Here is a 19,074-nt window from a genome sequence, read left to right on the forward strand (position 1 = left end):
GGTTTGGAACAACTTGAGGGTGAGCAAGTGATGACAAAATATTACTTTTTCGGGTGAACTATCCCTTTAATACAGTGAAGAGTGCTAAAGGCGCCAAAGGCCATTTGTATTGCACGAAATGGCTGATTTATTTCAATAATGGAACTGAATTATGGTACTTAAAAATCAACACCCCCAAATAGTATTGTTCAAAATGTTTAATTTCACTAAATAGGTTCATTTTATGCTAGAAAAGTGACTCAAACATTGTGTAAACATTTTATAATGCGCGCAATAGAGGGTTAAGTCAGACCGTGTGTGTGTGTGTGTGTGTGTGTGTGTGTGTGTGTATACACATACCCAGGAGGAGGGGTTCTGCGCACGCGCACTGGAGCCAGTAACCACACGCGGCTCAATCACGACATTTATTCGGCGTCCACTATGCATCATCTCAACACTCTCGGTGTAAGGACGCCCAAACACAGTAGACCGTACTGTAAATACTACACGTGCCCCATCCACTCTACCTTACAGGATTCTTTCCGCAAATAACATGGGTTAAGAGGAGGATGTCTGGATAATTCATTTCAACACTTTGCAAGGATGGGGACTCGGATATTGTTTTTTGGCAGAGGCATTTTGACAAAGACGAAGAGAGAAATCAAAGAAGGGCTTTAATATCATCCCTCTACTCTTTCATTTCCTTTCCTTCTTTTCTTTTTGAGAGATGATCGCAGAGTTGGTGTGCAGCGCCGTGGCACTGCTCCTGTATGTCAACACACTGGACGCCGATTTCTGCTACGATGACAGGTATGCCAATGAATGAATCGGATACATCTGCACGTTCTTGATCATCCTAGTGAGTTCAGCGGTTTCATAGCAACCGGAGAAGGTTGAGCCGAATGTAGTAGCGGCGCTTTTGTTCTTTTGATTCTGTTACATGTTGCGACAACGCAGGGAATGGCGGCGCGAGCATGACAACTGTCAGCAGATAAACAGAGCCAGTCTTGCAAGTTTGAAACACTCAGTGTTGTGCTGTTTTTTTTTTTGCAATGTGCTCAAGGACGCGAATCACGTGCTATCTATTTGTGTTTGTGGGGAAAGTAATGCTGCCCGAGAATATCACAATCTGCTCGTTAATTTATAACTGGGAAATTGTCCGCCCGAGGGGACTGATCCTCGTAATTTAGGATTAGAGTCAGACGGTGATATTTAGGAATGGGAATTATACGTCCGGTTCCGTTTATGATCCTTTTAATACTTTTGAGGAAGAAATAGCCTAAATTTCAATTCTTATTGCATGCGATCCTTGGCGCGTGCTTACTGCATTCTTTTACCAAATTGATACGATGATTTCAGATTTCTACAAAACAGATAGGCTATAACAAATGCGAAATAAAAATAAAAAGTGTCACTTTTAGTGACTTTTCAATTACTTTTTTTTAAGAAATGGGACAATTGCGATCAGTTAGAACTAAATTTATAGGCTATATTAAATGATATTAGCCTACTAAAACAAATATGTGACAACATATTTCGTTCATTCATAAAATACAACTGTTTACACATTGTCATATCAAAAACCTTAAGTCTCACAAGCCATAAGTACAGTTTCAGACATTACGAACGTAGGATATCAGTGAGCGAGTCAGATTAATTCAGTAACCACTCCGACTGATTCTTACGTGTTTTTGATTCCCTAAAAGGAGCCGACTCATTATTTGTTTGGGAATTGGACTGTACCGGTGTTGTGTCGAAGTCTGCTCCCCTATGTTTCCTATGGACTGTCTAAAACTAACACTAATTCTGACCCCATACCAGTAGCCTAACCTATGGGAAACAGGGGGGACAGACTTCGACGTAAGACCGGTCGCAAGGCATGTTTTTGATTCATTAAGAAGAACCGACTTATGAACCAGAACGTCATGAAAATATCATAAATATCTGTTTCCACTTCCCAAACCTAGTAATATTAAATATGTATTGTTAAACAAATAACTCAACATTTGGTCCAGCCACTTGTTTTTTATGAGTGGCAAAGCCAAATATCCATAAACTCACATAGGGAGAACAGTAGCTCTTCATAATCTATTCACCCTTGCACCCCATGGGGATGACACATTTATTTTCCTAAGTAGCGTTAGGGCAAGTTATAATAACATTAAAGAAACCTAGAGCTGCACGACAGTTACGCACAGTTGAGAAGCAATAATCCAGAGAGCAATCAAGCGATGAACACGTTAACTGTCTCCAATTGTGAAATTAATGTGTCTCCAGGGTTAGATTCCTAAATTTACAGTGACTAAATCATTTAATTAGACGCATAACAGCTTTCTTATGCTATACGAACCATAGGCTAACCGTGTTTTTCTTTCTTAGCGCACATGACTGTCTCAGAAATGTGTGAAATCTTTAAAAATGGGGTCCATCGTTTTCCTCAGGTCGCCAAGACATGCATTTCTAATTCTTTTTACTCATAACATAGCTGAGCAAGTACAGTCCTCTGGGCAATAATACCAAAGTACCAGTTACTACTTGTGTAGCAGTATGCAGATTGTGCACTGTATATAGGTATTGTTGTGTAAGGTGCAGTCTGCGCAGATTTTTCAAGCAGTGTTTTTTAAAATGCCTCATGTTTATAATTAGTAGCAGGCATCATTTAAAAACTAAAATGACATTTTATCTCACAGCGTTCCCTGAGGTGGAAAGAGCACAGAAATAAGTGTCAGGCCGGTCCTGGGCAGTGTTACACACCCTGTGCTAGTTATCGTTTAATTTGCGCTGAGAAAGAGCAGATGTGACATGTTGGAGCCTTTTTTTGAATTCTGATATCACGTATGTAAACGAGAACCGTCTCCTAAATCACTGCACTGACCTCTGTTATTGAACCACAGGCTTGTGAGGACCAGCATTGGTAACATTTAAGAGAGCACTATCAGATATCCCTAGTCGTATAAGGGCTTTATTAAATACGGGAGGTTGGCATTTGATTTTGGAGCATAATAAAAGCGTTGAGGAATGGAGGTTATGATTTTTAATGTGGAGGCAGGAAACGGAGCACTTAGCAAAGTGGTTCTGCACATATATATTGCAACCAGAGTAATGCACAAAACACTCGCTTCAAAATGCTGGCTAAAAAGCTGAAAAATGTGAAATTTTGATGGCAAAGGCAGCATGAATTATATGTCTGGTCACTTTTTAGGCATGACATGTAGCTCCATTTTCAGGCAACTCACGGCTGTTTCGTGTTGGAAGACGTTTTTAACAGGAATTATTGTCTTAAGGATTATAACAGAATTCTAAGTGAAAAAACATTTCACTCCTGATTTAAATAAGTTGACTTTTAAAAGTGCGTCTGTGTCTCTTTGTATTGTGGCTTTGTATATGATGCATGCACTGTTAAATCCATTTCTGAAAAGACAAAGTTGCTGTAAATCTAAATGGAAATTGTCCATCTAATAATATGAGAAATAACTACTACATTTTCTATTGCTTCCTCATTAAAAACTTCAGCTGCTTCCTCCACCGTTATCCGTGAACTGTTTGCACTGTAGTGACATACCATCACTCAGGTCTATTAGACGTTCAGTAAGCAAGACTTTAGTGCTGTGTGTCCCAGCGTTCCCCACGGAGCTCTCCGTATCTGGTCTCTGTCTCCAAATCACACTCGACCCTGACACCTGCGCCGCTGAGTGGAGGCCATAACTTGTGGAGCTCATATCGGTGATGCCATAATCCCCACACCCAGAGCAGAGATGGAGAAAAGAGTGGATAGATGCCAGGGCTGAGTTATGGCCTCATCTCCGTGGCCTGCTGTGAACCTGTCCAGAGGCCTGATAGATGAACTCGCATGAGGAATCGTCGTCATTCACCTGAAATTGAGGGCAAACCCATTGCCGTTTCAAGTTCTTGCAGGCTGTATTTATTTGGGGTTTGTGGTTTTGGAAAGGAGAAGGCTTTGAATTGGATGGAGTTCCTAAAATGGCAAATTTTTCTTTTTTCCTCTTTCATGTCATATAGCATCGGATAAGTTTTGACTACTTCCTCCATAAGTACTTCTGAAGACAGCATGAAATGACATTTGCAATGTATTTATCTTCTATAATGTGACGTTTTTCACTTTAAAAGAATGTGGAGCTGAAAATAATGTAGAATGGGATTTGTTTGGACCGTGAAAAGTGGACAATGGTAGACTATGATATTGGTTAATAATATTTTTACCCTTTCTGTGCATCCTTGGCTGTGTAAGCATTATTATTTATTTAAATTTTGTATGTATATGGGTCAATGACGTGACGGGTAATTTTTTTTTTTTGTCCAAAGGCCTTAATAATGAAAACAAAGATATGACATCCAAAGTGTGTAAGGTAGCACAACCAGATCTCTTTTATTGAATCCAAAAGGTTTTAATTATGTTTTGCTACATATAAAGGTATTTTAAAGATTTTGAAATGTCAAAAGGTCATTCGGTTTAACCGTCCAAAGGCCAATACAGCCACTTCATACATGATTAAAATAACTTAAAATGTAATAAATGTATATATTTTTTATTCTGGCATGATTTTTATACCATTTTGCATTATGTGTAGAAGTTGTTGCATTATGAGAATGAATGTCCGGAAAAAAATGAATTTCATTGATGTCATTCGGAGTCAAGTCATGCGGTCAGTATCATGTTACATCATTCAGACACTTGCAAATGGTCATGAAGCAAAGTAACTAACTCTCTTTTAACTATTTGAAAAATTCATGTTTTCACTTGCTCATACGCATGTCCCGAAACATCAGGTCATTCGGTACAACCGCTGTAAAACATGGAAAATGTTGTAATATTGTAAAAACTTGTACTAAATGTAAAATGTTTGATTGTCCTTATGTTAGCTAGCTAGATATCAGCCTGTTAGCATTGTTTGAAAATACTGTCATTCGGTATAACCAAAAGTGTCATTCGGTAAAACCGAAGTTTTGGACTTTTTTTGACGACAAATTTGTTCATCTTGTAAAAAAATGTCAAAAGCAGTGTTAATTGATTATAAAAACCACATAATTTCATTGCTAACACTTAATAAAACTTCAAAATTAATTATATCTCCATTGCTTTTTTTACACTTTTAAAAACCTTATTCGTCAATGACCCATACAGTATATGTATAAATACTTGCGAGACTGACCTTGTATCGAGATGATCTAAAATATTGATACCAGATGTTTAAACTAGTAATTTACTTGATTAATGCTAAAAATGAACTGACAGCTCTCATTCAGACAGAGATTTAATATTGACAGAAACAGCATTATATATTGCAATACTATATTCAACACTGTAAAGGTACATAGCTATGTGACATTTATTATAATGGGTTTGTGTATATTAAGTTCACTTAAATTCTGTTCTTTTTTAAAAAAAAAAAAGCCTTTTAAATGTTAAAAATGATGGCATGCAATTATACTGTAATGATGAATTGGCTATAATTATTAATTTCATCAGAATTTGTAAAAAGATCAATTTAAATAGAAACATCAGTAGCAGTATTGGTATTGGTGATACTTGCTTTCATTCATAGTACTTAGTAAAAAGATGAAACGAATACATAAAACATACTGTCTTTGTTGTTTCTTATTTTGTTTCTACATTATTTATTTTTTTTAGATGTGATATAATTACTGAAAAATGTGATTGTGATTAATTATTTTTTAATCGATTAACAATACAAAATATTGTTTTAAAAGTGTGCTTCAAAAAAAAAAAAAAAGCATTTCTTTGGTGCTTTTATCTTTATGCGGTAAGAACTAAATGTCATATTAAACCTCGCCACTGACTCTCCATTAAGCAGTTTTCCGAATGGTTCTGCTGGTAGTTTAGTTACCAAGCCTGTTTAGCTGAGGCTGCAGGGATGAGCTGTTGTGCGCTTTAAATAGTCTGCGCTGTTGGTTTGGGTTTTGTGGTGCTGTCTGGCTCTGTTCTCCTCAGGCGCTGCTGGAGTGTCCACCCTGTGGATCCGACCGCACACTTTGGCTCTGTGGTGATGTCGAGATCCAAGGGCGGCAACCCAGACTCGGAGCATCTCTCTCCTCAATCCGTCCATCCCAGCGGTACCCTGTAATTATATCGGAGAGAGAAAAATTAGAGCTAGAGACACACTACAGCTCACACCACCCCTACATGGCCCCCTTTTAATCCTCCAACAGCTCAGTCCAGATGGTCATGTTTGCAAAGCATTGTGGGTGTTTCTCTTTTTTTTTATTTTTTTGTTACTCCTCTTCTGTACTTTTGTTTTAGAAGGATTCATGGGGAGTTTGATGTAGACATCAGCATTCCAGATGACTACAATTATGCCATTGACTCAAAGAGTCCCTTGCGAGAACGCGCTCGGATCATTGGCGTATTGTGGTCAAGTGCGATGTGTCTGTTCGTACTTCAGTCAGACACTGTAGAGACTCTTTGTTCGTTAGTCTGTTGTGTTTGCTGCATTGCTCTTTATTAATTAGTGCAATGTGTTTCCTTGCGAGACTTGTAAATGGTTGACTTCTATGCTAAGAACTTTTGGGATAAGATTAAAACTAAGGCTCATCAATTTTTATGCACAGACAGTGCAAAACTACACCAAGTGCGTGCCAGTGGCTTGCGAGTTTAAGAGACTTCAAGCTGTGGGTTAAGTCATATAACTTCAGGGAGTATTTTGGCACATCCAAAATGAGGGAAACGTATTGCCTCATCTTTTGGTTTGAGTAGAGATGTCATAAAATAAAACACCAGATTGAACAGCCACCTGTGCCATTTCACTTAAAGCTGCATGTGAAACAGCTGCATTCGCTTTCACAGCATTATAAATATTTTTGCTTTAAGTTCATAATGGCGTGACAGTGGTCTGCCATTGCATGGGTGTATAGATGGAATCGGAGCCCAAAGTTAACACGGTCATAGAGGCAAATGCTAGTTAAATTGGGTTTGGTCAGCAACCTGTAACCAGTTGGCTTGTAACTTTATTAGGAACCGCTACATAACTGGTGTAAGTCATGACATGCGTGAATCGACTCTGACATACAAACTGTCTACTAAAGAAAAGATCTGTGACGCATGTGTTTTATGACAATCTCGGTGGAATTAATTTAGCAAGATTTAATGTCGATTTAAAAGAAAAATGTTTTATAGTATTTGCTTTTTTCTCGGTAAAACATCTGATATTTCGATCGTCACAAATATTTAAAGGAAAAAACAGCTAATTTTTTTATATAAATATAATATATATTATATTTCACTCTTAAAGGTGCCCTAGAATTAAAAATTGAATTTATCTTGGCATAGTTGAATAACAAAAGTTCAGTACATGGAAATGACATACAGTGAGTCTCAAACACCATTGTTTCCTCCTCCTTATATAAATCTCATTTGTTTAAAAGACCTCTGAAGAACAGGTGAATTTCAACATAACACCGACTGTTACGTAACAGTTGGGATCATTAATATGTATGCCCCCAATATTTGCATATGCCAGCCCATGTTCAAGGCATTAGACAAGGGCAGCCAGTATTAACGTCTGGATCTGTGCACAGCTGAATCATCAGACTAGGTAAGCAAGCAAGGACAATAGCGAAAAATGGCAGATGGAGCAATAATAACTGACATGATCCATGATATCATGATATTTTTAGTGATATTTGTAAACTGTCTTTCTAAATGTTTCGTTAGCATGTTGCTAATGTACTGTTAAATGTGGTTAAAGTTACCGTCGTTTCTTACTGTATTCACGGAGACAAGAGCCGTCATTATTTTCATTATTAAACACTTGCAGTCTGTATAATTCATAAACACAACTTCATTCTTTATAAATCTCTCCAACAGTGTAGCATTAGCCGTTAGCCACGGAGCACTATCAAACTCATTCAGAATCAAATGTAAACATCTAAATAAATACAATACTCACATAATCCGATGTATGCATGCAGCATGCATGACAAACACTTTGTAAAGATCCATTTTGATGGTTATATTAGCAGTGTGAACTTTGTTTATGCAATGATAGAGTCGAGAGCTCGGGAGGGGGCGGAGAGCGTGAGCAATTAAAGGGGCCGCAGCCTGAATCGGCGCATTTATAATTATGCCCCAAAATAGGCTTATAAAAAAATAATTTAAAAAAAATCTATAGGGTATTTTGAGCTGAAACTTCACAGACGCATTCAGGGGACACCTTAGACTTATATTACATCTTGTAAAAAAACGTTCGATGGCACCTTTAAAAATAAAGGTTCTTCACTGGTATTGATGGTTCCATGAAGAACATTTAACATCCATAGAACCTTTCCATTGCACAAAAGGTTTCCAAAGCCTTGAAGTTATACATTTTATTAGTATATTGCAAAAGTGTAAATTAGTGTATTGCTAGACTGGAAAACAGTGTTGTTACTGCCCTCAGAAACACCTGGATTTGCACAGGATTGTAGACTAATAGTTGTGGATTGTATAGGAGTTTTTGTTCTCTGAGAGGATCCTCTTGACCATTCTCTCTGTGACGTATTCTAACCTCTGAGTTCTGGGTCAGCGGCCTTCTGACAAACCACAAACACTATTAAACACAACCCGCTCTACTGTAGTTGTGGGGTTTCAGTGTCTCTCGCTGAGTAATCTGACTAACAATTACTACGGCCATGACCTCGTAAGGTCGACCTTCTCAGGGCTGTAACCTCAGACCAACCATTTCTCCAATTTACTGCAGTCCTGCTGTGGTTTAAACTGACTGAAAAACACCATTCTGTATGTCTTGGATAGAAATACCAGTGCAGATGTGTATTCTGAAATGTTCTGTAAAGGCATGCAGCCTGAAAATTAGGACTGGTATCTCCAGCTACATCACAGTATCACAATCAGAGTGAATTTGAGGAATCACCTTCAATCTCTCTCACACTTTTGTGCATAGAAACAACTTTGTAGATGACCTTCTACTTGAAATATATGAGATATAACAAAATGTCAATGTAGGGATCCAAAGTATCAGTGATATATTTTGCAACAAATATATTTTTTGATGAATTGGTATCTTCACCCTTTTTAAAAATCTGGGATGAAGTTGGAATTGGAACAAAAGCAGTTTTCAGTATTTGTACATGGTTTACTAGAATATATGCCTCAGAAATTGCTAGTAAATTTCACAAATAATTACAAAGAAATGACAAGTAACACATTGAATTAAACATGAAATGTACTGTACAAATGCATGGTATACAAAAATGCAAGTGATGGCGCCAACACTGATCCCAGTGGGTTAAAGTTGAAAGACTTAAAAATTTAGTAAATAATGTTTTCTTGTAAATTAGATTTTTTTTGTTGTTGTTGGAAAACATACTTCAAAACTTAACATTAAATTTTACAGTGCATAGCTATTAAGCATCTGATCAAAGCTCTGTATTCCTTCCTCAAAATTATGCTTTACTATGATTAATAATTTGCAAATTACTTCTTTATAGACATCAAACATTAGAGAAAACTATTATCTTGTATTTTTTTTTAAAGCAACAGCTAAAATACTTAAATCATGCAGGTGCCTCTTGATAACCATGTCCATTGTCCAGATGGCGTCTAGACTGAAACGTCGGGATTGGGAGCAAGCCGAGGTTTTTCCCCTCTCTACTCAATCGTCTTGGTAAGCAGCAGAGGGGGGCTCTCCCTCCAGCTTGATTACTGAAGTGAAGCTTTGTCAGAACAGACTGAAATTGGATGGCCGTCATCCCACTCCATTGGCTCTCTGAGGGAGCTTCTCTCTGTGATTGCCAGGGCAGATGATTGTCATTTGTGATGTGCGAGCCGAAATGAACTGCAGGCCAGTGCGGCCTGACCCATCGCTGCCCATGGGGCTCTAAAAAGGGCTGTTGGTCACAGCTGATGGCCTTTCAGGCCTTCTAAATCAGACAGGCCTGGACAGGCCGTAATCAGGGCTGAAAGAGGGAGGCCATATGTACGGCAGGTTTACTGCACAGTAGAAGACTGCAGTGCAGATTAACTTTATTGGACATGCTGTAGGATCGCATGGCTACCTCCGCAATCGTGCTGCGTCTTTGTGGCTGTCATTTAATTAAAACCTAACAGATTATCTGTCTAGATTCATTATTTTGGCTGCCGCCTTTCTGCCCCCTTCAATTATTGAACTAATCACGTTAGCCACTAATTAAGTTAGCATTAAGCCTACTTATAAACTGTACGCAAATGACTAGAGTCCTGTTCTCACCTTTGTCCAAGGGTTACAAAAAAAATAAAATAATAATAATAACAAAGAATACCACGGATACATTATTATTATTATTATTATTTTGAATGTTCCGCTTTTATATATATATATATATATAATATATATGACCGCTTCACCCAGTGCTACTGTGTATCACTACATGAATCACCTTCGATAATGCAACGCGACTCTTAGCAACGTAAACTTGTTTGTGATCTACGGCTCTGTCTATTATTGCAGCCCCATTTGAAAGCTTACTGTATTATTGTAGCGGTAACTAGGGAACCAGCTATTACTGACGAAAGAGATCGAGTGAGTGAGTTTATTACCTGCATTTAGATTTATCGCCCATTTTCCTAATCAGGTCAGACCCATGTAATCATAATAAAAAATCTGTTTAAATGTCCGATGTCTTATCTTGTCCTTTTAACAGTTGAGGGGTTTTCCCGTGACTGACAGTGCTAGTCAAAGCATTTGTCAGTTGCGTCTTGTTCCGTGTTCACAACAATTCAGTCATTTCAATGTAAAAGTCTTCGCTACTGACTGACACACTCATAAAGACAGCGTCGCACCAAACAACGCCCTTCAGCCGTGACTTATTCACGATACAGCACAGCCTCTGATACCTTATTGCTTACATACACTCACAACAGTTCTTTCTGGTTCTCGAATCTGATTGGCTGAGAGCCGTGCGATTATTCCAGTGATAACAGCACTACTTTTTACCGTTTGTATCTCTCCACTTGAAGTGACTGTCATGGCGGCCAAGCAAATCCACTGTATTTTTTTTTTTTTTTTTTTACAAATACTACACTTGTAGTACCACAAACTTTTTTTTTAGGTGATAATGTAGTTGTTTACACCTGAAATATGTGACTCATATTTAATCATAGCGACTACTTTACAATTTGTTAAGACGTTTTCGGAGATGCGAGCTCCAGGCCGTCAGCGGCTGTTCAGCCGTTCGTAAGTAATGTCAAAATTGACAGTTAAATAAATTAATTTAAAAAAAGTACGGAAGTCACAACTAAAGTGAAGCAAAACTTCACTTTCAGCAAAGTTCATAAACAATGTAAATACAAAGACACTTTAGTTCTGTTTTACTCTTTCATAGTTTTTGTGTACCTTTCAATATAAGAGCTGTATTTTTGTTTTTTTCAGGCTGTGTCTGAGCAGCAGAAATATAATATCATATCACGGTTCAAGTCAAAGTCACACATTAGAGACGAGAATGAACTTGCAAAAGAATAAACCACAATTTTATTTGTGAATTATTGTGCTCATGCTTCAGGGGATACTTAGATGGAAGCAATTCCACAAAATGTTGATGTAATTTTACCTCCTGATCATTACACACAGATCTCAAATAATTTCCTTTAATTTCACTAGATTGGTAATAGACGGAGACAAGAGCTTTGATTTAGAGCTAATGTTCTTGATGCATCTAATGCCATGTTCCTGTCCTGTGCCGGCCTGCCTTCATTTTAATAGGATTAGCAGTGCCCTGTGGATTGTGGGGGGGGTGCTGTGTCAGTAAAGCATCTGATCCATTTGAAGCACAAAACCCCCCCTGTTGCTAGCGTCTATGGAGGATGCTATAGTGCACTTAAAAAAATAAAGCAAGCCTCTCTTTTCTTTGGTCTACCTTCTAGTGTCTCCTGTGCAGCGTCTGTGCCTGCAGAGGAAGCTGGGACATGACCTGGCCAAGAAGCTTTTGTGCTTTGTGGAGAGCTGTGTGGTCTCTATTCACTCTTCTGCCTGTGCACACCATTAGCGCTCAATGATGAGAAATAAGCCTCAGTTGTGTTGCCTGTTGGCTCAAATGAACAATGAAGTGCTTGCTTTTTTTTTTTTTTTTTTTTTTCTTCTTGGAACAGGGAATGGATGCATTGCCTTTGTGTATCAACCTGTCAGAAATGATCTGATCATCCCTGCAAACGTGTACGTGCCAGGACACACATCTTCCGCTGAAGACCAGAGCATTATTTAGTTTTTTTCTGTTTTTTTTTTTTACTGTATAGGGTATAGTCAGCTTTTTTTACTTCGTTTATTGGATTAATTGGAATTGGAAATAATTATATGAAATCTGAATATGTAAATCTGAATATATAGTTATAAGCCTGAATATATAGATACAAATCTGAATATATATAGTTATAAATGCAAATAGGCCTATATAGTTGTAACTATATATGGGTCATTAACGAATAAGGTTTTTAAAAGTGTAAATAAAACATAATGGAGATATAATTACTTTTTAAGTTTTATTAAGTGTTAACAATGAGATTATGTGGTTTTTATAATCAGTTAACACTGCCCGTGTTTTTTTTTTTTTTTGTTGTTGTTTGTTTTTACAAGATGGATCTGTCACCAAAAAAGTCATTCGTTTTAATCAAAATTTAAGATTTACCGAACAACACTTTTGGTTATACCGAATGACAATATTTTCAAACAACGCTAACAGGCTTATAGCTATCTAGCAAAAGGACAGTCAAACATTTTATATTTAGTATGTTTTTAAAATATTTAAACATTTTCCATATTTTATAGCGGTTGTACTGAATGACCTGATGTTTCAGGATTTATATGAGCAAGTAAAAACATGCATTTTTCAAATAGTTAAGAGAGAGTCTGTAACTTTGCTTCATGACCATGTGGCCATTTGCAGGTGTCTGAATGATGTCACATCCTGTCACATGATATTGACTGCATGACTTGATCCAAAATGGTACCTTTATGTTGGTTACTCCGAGTGACATCAGTGAAATTCATTTTTCTGGACATTATTTCTCATAACAAAGCAATGATTTCTACCATTTTTAATACCATTTTGCACTATGTTGATATATGATGTTATATAAAAAAAAATATATACATTTTATTAAATTTTAACATATATTTTAATCTCAAAAAAGGGCTGTACTGGACATTGGATGGTTAAACCGAATGACCTTTTGACACTTCAAAATCTTTAAAATACCTTTATATTTAACAAAATATAATTAAAACCTTTTGGATTCAATAAAAGAGATCTGGTTGTACTACCTTGCATACTATGGATGTCATATCTTTGTTTTTTATTATTATTAATTTAAGGCCTTTGGACAGAAAAATGACCCGTCATGTCATTGACCCAAATTCATTAATATATTAAAATTTGTATCTATATATTCAGACTTATACGCACACATACAACATGCACATTTATTTAAAATACATTGAATTATTAAAGATCATACCAGTATTAGATCATATTACCATATTATTTTTTTAATTGTTGCATTTACTGCTTTGTATAAGAAGCAGTGAATTGTAAATCATTTTACGGGGCCTTTCAGTAATTCAAAAAGTATTCCCTCTTTATGTCTTTTTATAGATCTTTAAATATTTGCACAAATCTTGTAATGCATTTATGCAAAGTCAACAGATGATGTTGTTTTTGGCTCAGGCTCAGTAAAGTTTTCATTTCTCTAAGGTTTCTGTTCCACAGTTCCTTTTATACACTGATCTTATCATTGAGATTACCTTTGATTCAGCAATCCTGTGGCCGGCTTTGCAAGCCAGAGATGACTTTGCCAACCTCATGTAAGCAAACTAGGGCATGTGAGCCGTCTGCTTTCCATATCTGACATCATGCCAGATGGGCAGTGCCCATTTGGTTTCTTACAGAGATCAGGGAGATAGGAGGATTAGTTTCTGGTATTTATTAATAAAGGCTTTAGAATATGATGTAAAGTCCAAATAGTATGATTAGCATGGGACGTTCTTGTGTACAGGCACACTCTGGTTTTCTGTATCTCTAGTAGACAGGTGTTTTATTTAAAATAACATAATTTGTGGTTTAATTCACCCCCAAATTGAGGGGTGTTTACGTGACAGTGTTTTCAATTAAAAAACATTTAAAAAATGCGTTTTGGCCGTTTATGAAGTTTTGAGGGCCTGAAAACGCAAACTTTGAAAATGGGTTTCAAAGTGCACGTTTTTGAAAATGATAACATTATCGCCTCTGTAAACTACAAAAATGCAAATTTGAAAATGGTGATGTCATGCCCGTGCGTGTTAACTGTTCCGTCTATAGGCGCGTAGTGTTTCTTTACAAAGTGACATCGCCAACTACTGGCCTGGCGTGCATACTACAGTGTTTTTAGTTGCTTTTGTGGATCCATGTGGATGGGGATCTTGATTTTGACAATGGTGTCATCTGTACAGGAAAAATCAAAGGATGCTGTCATTTTTTTGCCCACCTTCATGTCTTTGCAAACTTGTATGACTTTCTTTCTTCAATGGAAAAAAACGTTTTGTCACAAATGTTTAGCTGCTCTTTTGAAAGTCAGTGGTTACTGATGAACAATAAAACCATGCTGAAAGTGTCATAAAATAACATGTCCTCTGATTCAATATGACAGCTTTGCGTGAAGCAGCAGTTCTCAAATCTCATTGGCATTTGATTCAAATTTGCCATGACGGTCATGAAATATGCGAGAACCTGTGAAGTTTGATGTCACTGATGAATGGGATTTGAGAGCTGTGGCAGAGGGAAAGATTTGGTGAGTGAATGATGATGAAATTGCCATTTTATTGGTGAATAATTCATTTAAATTAATTTAGTTTGTGTTTCTATGTCTGTAATAATTTCCTTTTAAAGTGTATGTCAGCATGATGTATATAACTGATGACAGTCCAAATGTAAAGCTTATAGAGAGTAGTTTGTGTGCCTTCACATTGCTGTCTGCATATGGTCTCTCAGTTTGACACTGAGAAGTTGTTAATTGGCCCCATGGAGGACGTGTCTGAATGTTTAATGCAGCACTTGCTGTTTGTCATCAGTTTTGTCTTTCAACATCCATCTGACATCAAACTTCTGTTATCTGTGATACCGATATCAGTCTCTGAGGAGACCAAGACAGCCTGCACTGCTTTTTTTTTTTTTTAGTTTTGTTACATTTTCAGTAGAAATGAGAGGAGGGAGCAAATCAAACCCAGCAGCAGCAGTCACTGAGGCTTCCTTTGGCTGTGAGTGATCGCATAGAACATCTTGGAGGTTGAGTCATTGCTTTTCGAACAACGTTCATGTTGTCTTACGTCCAAGTTATCTCTTCTGTCATCACTGTAATGCATATAAACATCTCTAGCTCTGACATCGGCAGCAATATGGCAGGGAAGGGCATTTGTAGAGTAGTTTATGGGATAGAATGGATTTGGGTTGTCAGAACACTGTAATTTTAGTAGTCAATACCAATACAAGTGAAATTGCCTCTATACCAATGTAAGAGGGTTAAAATATATACACTACTGGTCAAAAGTTTGAGGTCCGTAAGATTTTAAATTCTTTTGCAAACCAATGTTGCATTTATTTGATTGAAATTTACATTAAAAACATTCAAATATTATTACAATAATAAGATATGTGTTTTCTGTTTTAATGTATTTTAAAATGCATTTTCCCCTTTTGAAGCTGAGTTTTCAGCAGCCATTACTTCAGTCTTCAATGTCAAATGATCCTTCAGAAATATTTCTAATATTCCAAATTGGTGCCCAAGAAACATTTCTTTTCTAAGTGTTGAAAACAATTGTGCTGCCAATAATACAGTAAAGATCAGAGACACAAATTTCAAACAATGGAAAACAATGGAACAAAGATAAAAAAAAATGACGTAAACCGTGATTGAAGTTGATTTTTCAGGAAGTCCTGCTATCTTTCTGGAGATTATTGTAATATAATATTTTGCAATACTATTGCTACTGTATATAATAGATGCACACCATTATTTGCATTGTGCTTAGCTTGACCTTACATATTCAAACCATTCAGACTTGCTTGACCGTTGATCATTACATTTTTATTATTTTAGTGTCAACTAACTTTTGACATTCTTAGACCGGATACTATTCCAACATCCACTGTTTGTGCTGAACTCTGAATAAAAGGCCTATTTCAGGTTTATCCTGCCAATTTTTATACTTCTCACACTAAAAATAATAGTATTAGTGATAATACCAGTCTTAAAACCAAATGGAAATCTGTCATGTTGTGTATCCACAATGCTTTACTGTGAAAAGATGTCCAGTCAGGCATTCCTCTAGATAAAGAAATGCTTTTGTGTATTGTGTATGTTGCAGGGCATTGATCTTGAGTAAACGGAACTACGGGAAGTTTTCCCTTGCTCTTGAACTCACGCACTGTTTAGTTTGCCCAGTGGGACATCAGGCAGAGTGGGGTCTTCCTTTCCTGGATGGGGGAGTTAGTGGAGGTTTATTTTTGGGTCTCAAAGGAAATTTAGCTTTTGAGAGAATACATATGTCTTTTTGACAGGTTGGCCACTGATCCTGCCACAAAAGTAAGTGTAATTCAACATTCTTGCTTCTTCTAAATATATCTCAGATTTGAAAAAAGCCTTTTGTAGTCTAGAAAAGACTCTGGAAGCATTATTGGTCAAAGACTCTAGCTCAGTCTAAAAGTGTGTTTAGATTTAAGTGTTCAAAGAATAACAAACTTAGAGCTGAAGAAACGCCCTTGATGACTTGGTGGGGATTTTTTACATAATCAATAAGTAGATCCTCATAAGGAGTCTGGACCACCAGATGTAGCCCACCAGCTTCACTGCCAACATGTTGAAAATGTCAACATGTCTAATTAAAACCATTACAAATGATGCGGACCCTCTTCAGCTAATCGAAGATGTTTGCTTTTGCGTGATTGACTGCTATAAAAGTTTGAGGCCCATGTCAATGGTTCTCATCAGAGAGACAAACACAATAACTTTAAAGTTTCCATCTTCTCATCAAGGGCTTAAATAGAGGAACTGTTTGGAAACTCTCAATTGTACTGGCCTGTCACTGTCTGTGATTGATTTTGTTGAACCTTGTGGTAAGGTTCAACATTACACAAGGTTTTTTTTTTTTTTTTTTTTTTTTTTTTGAAAGATTTCCCATGATCCTTCTGTTTGAACATGCAAATAATCCAAATGTTTTAGTATAAAGGCTAAACCACATATATATATGTGTTAGATTTGTATAGATTTTTCAATGCAATACTTTTTCCCCCATTATTTTATTTTTTTGTATTTTATTTTATTTTGAAGAAGATGGGGGAACAGGGTCAAAATGTTTTGAAATCAGGTTCTGAACTTATTTCATCTGCACACCACTAAGCTACAGCTCTGGCTCGCTCATGTTTCTAAAGGTCAGAAATCCAAACATCTAATGCAGTAATGGAAGTCACTCTGTCAAGATGAGATGTGGCTTCCTGGTAATGCAGTTTGTCTGTGATGGACAGAACTGGATGTGTCTCGAGTCACATCTTAAAGCATTTTGTGTCATATTACAGCATTACCAGTTCATAGCAAACCCATGCATGGACTGCAAAAGCACTTTTCACATTTATTACAAGAAGCATTGATGAAAAGCTCGGCAGATTCAGATTTTTATGTAAGCATTGTTTGTAGATGAAATAAAATGACATCATCTGTTGGTTGTAGCATCTACTTTCCAGCCCTAAATGATATATAAACGTAATGTGTCTGGGAAAGGCATCTTTCCCGCGCACTGTGTCTGGGGAACGGTTTGTGTTTGTGTATGCATGTGGGTGTGTTAATTGTCTCTGTGATTAATAATGGTTGTCTGTAGTAAGATGAATTGGCAGGCTCCTGCCCTCAAATGTTTGTTGGCGAAATCTATATTTAATTGCACAGTAATGGCCTGAAATGAAAAAAAGAGATCTCTGGTAATCATGAACTTAGATTGAAATGTAATCACATCTTGTTCCTAGCTTCATAAGGCAATTAGCCAAAAAATAGGTTTTGTTAAGAAAAGAAAGACCAATTTGGTCTCGCAAGCCTAAGACGACATGTTTCCATTGGGCGTTGCTTAGTGATGCCCATGCTCAAATGGAGCTTAAGAACTGGGTGGTTTCTTTCCGACCACATTACACTGACCTTGAATTCATCAGTTTATCCCAGTTGCATCCCCTGTATCTTCTGCTGATGTCATCAAGAGGCAACAAAATGGTGTTTTCAGAATTTTTTTTTTTTTGTTGCTTTTTTTCTTCTTGAGGGCAATGAGTCAATTCCTCCCAAAAATGGATTCTTTCATTCTGAAATGTCCAATGAAGGGCCTAACAGCTCTGCGTGGTGAATGAGTCTATTGCTTTTTTTCCAACCTACTGAGTTCTAGAAGAGCATTAAATAGGGAATTTTTTAATCATTGCATTAAATCTTTTATGTCAGTTCACCAAAAAGAATTGTTCGCTGTTTGCTAATTTAATCCGTGAATCTTTCTGTAGGTTACATTATTACATTGCTAGGTAATGACGCGTTAGTATCTTTTTGAGTATTAAAGGGAGAGTTCACCCAAAAATTAAAGTTATTCCATGATTTACTCACCCTCAAGCCATCCTAGGTGTATATGACTATCTTCTTTCAGACGAACTCAATCGGAAATGTATTTAAAAATATCCTTGCCTTTGCAACCATTATAATGGTAGTGAATGGGGGGGGGGGCGTGTTTTGAAACCAAAATTAAATGCATCCATCCATCATAAAACAATAATCCATACGACTCCAGGGGGTTAATAAAGGCTTTCTTTTTGTAAAAAAAATATCCATATTTAAAACTAATTCTAATTTAACTAGCTTCCGTCAGACGACCGTACGCATACTGCGCAAGTTGACTTGCGGCAAATGAGTAACCCTCATGTGATGTATGACGCAGGATGTAGGAGTATCGTAAGCTTAGACGCCTCTCGTGATTTAAACAAATAGGGCTGGGCAACAAACTGAAGCTCTTCTTCTATTATATTGAAATCCTCTGACATTTCTCTTTAAAATTTCTCGTTTTAGACTTCTAATTTATGACCGGTGTTTTGCTTTGCTCTATC

General features: G+C 36.9%; 1 protein-coding gene across 1 annotated transcript in view; it reads left to right on the plus strand.

Annotated features, from left to right (window-relative positions):
- Window positions 1–370: 370 nt before the first annotated feature.
- Window positions 371–19,074, plus strand: part of tmtc2b (transmembrane O-mannosyltransferase targeting cadherins 2b) — a 135,920-nt gene continuing 117,216 nt past the window's right edge. Inside the window, 1 exon segment of the mRNA XM_048168300.1 lies at window positions 371–789. Within this exon segment, the coding sequence (XP_048024257.1) occupies window positions 707–789 (83 nt within the window). The 5' untranslated portion in view covers window positions 371–706.

Source organism: Megalobrama amblycephala, linkage group LG19 (assembly GCF_018812025.1).
Source record: "Megalobrama amblycephala isolate DHTTF-2021 linkage group LG19, ASM1881202v1, whole genome shotgun sequence".
Taxonomy (NCBI): Eukaryota; Metazoa; Chordata; class Actinopteri; order Cypriniformes; family Xenocyprididae; genus Megalobrama; species Megalobrama amblycephala.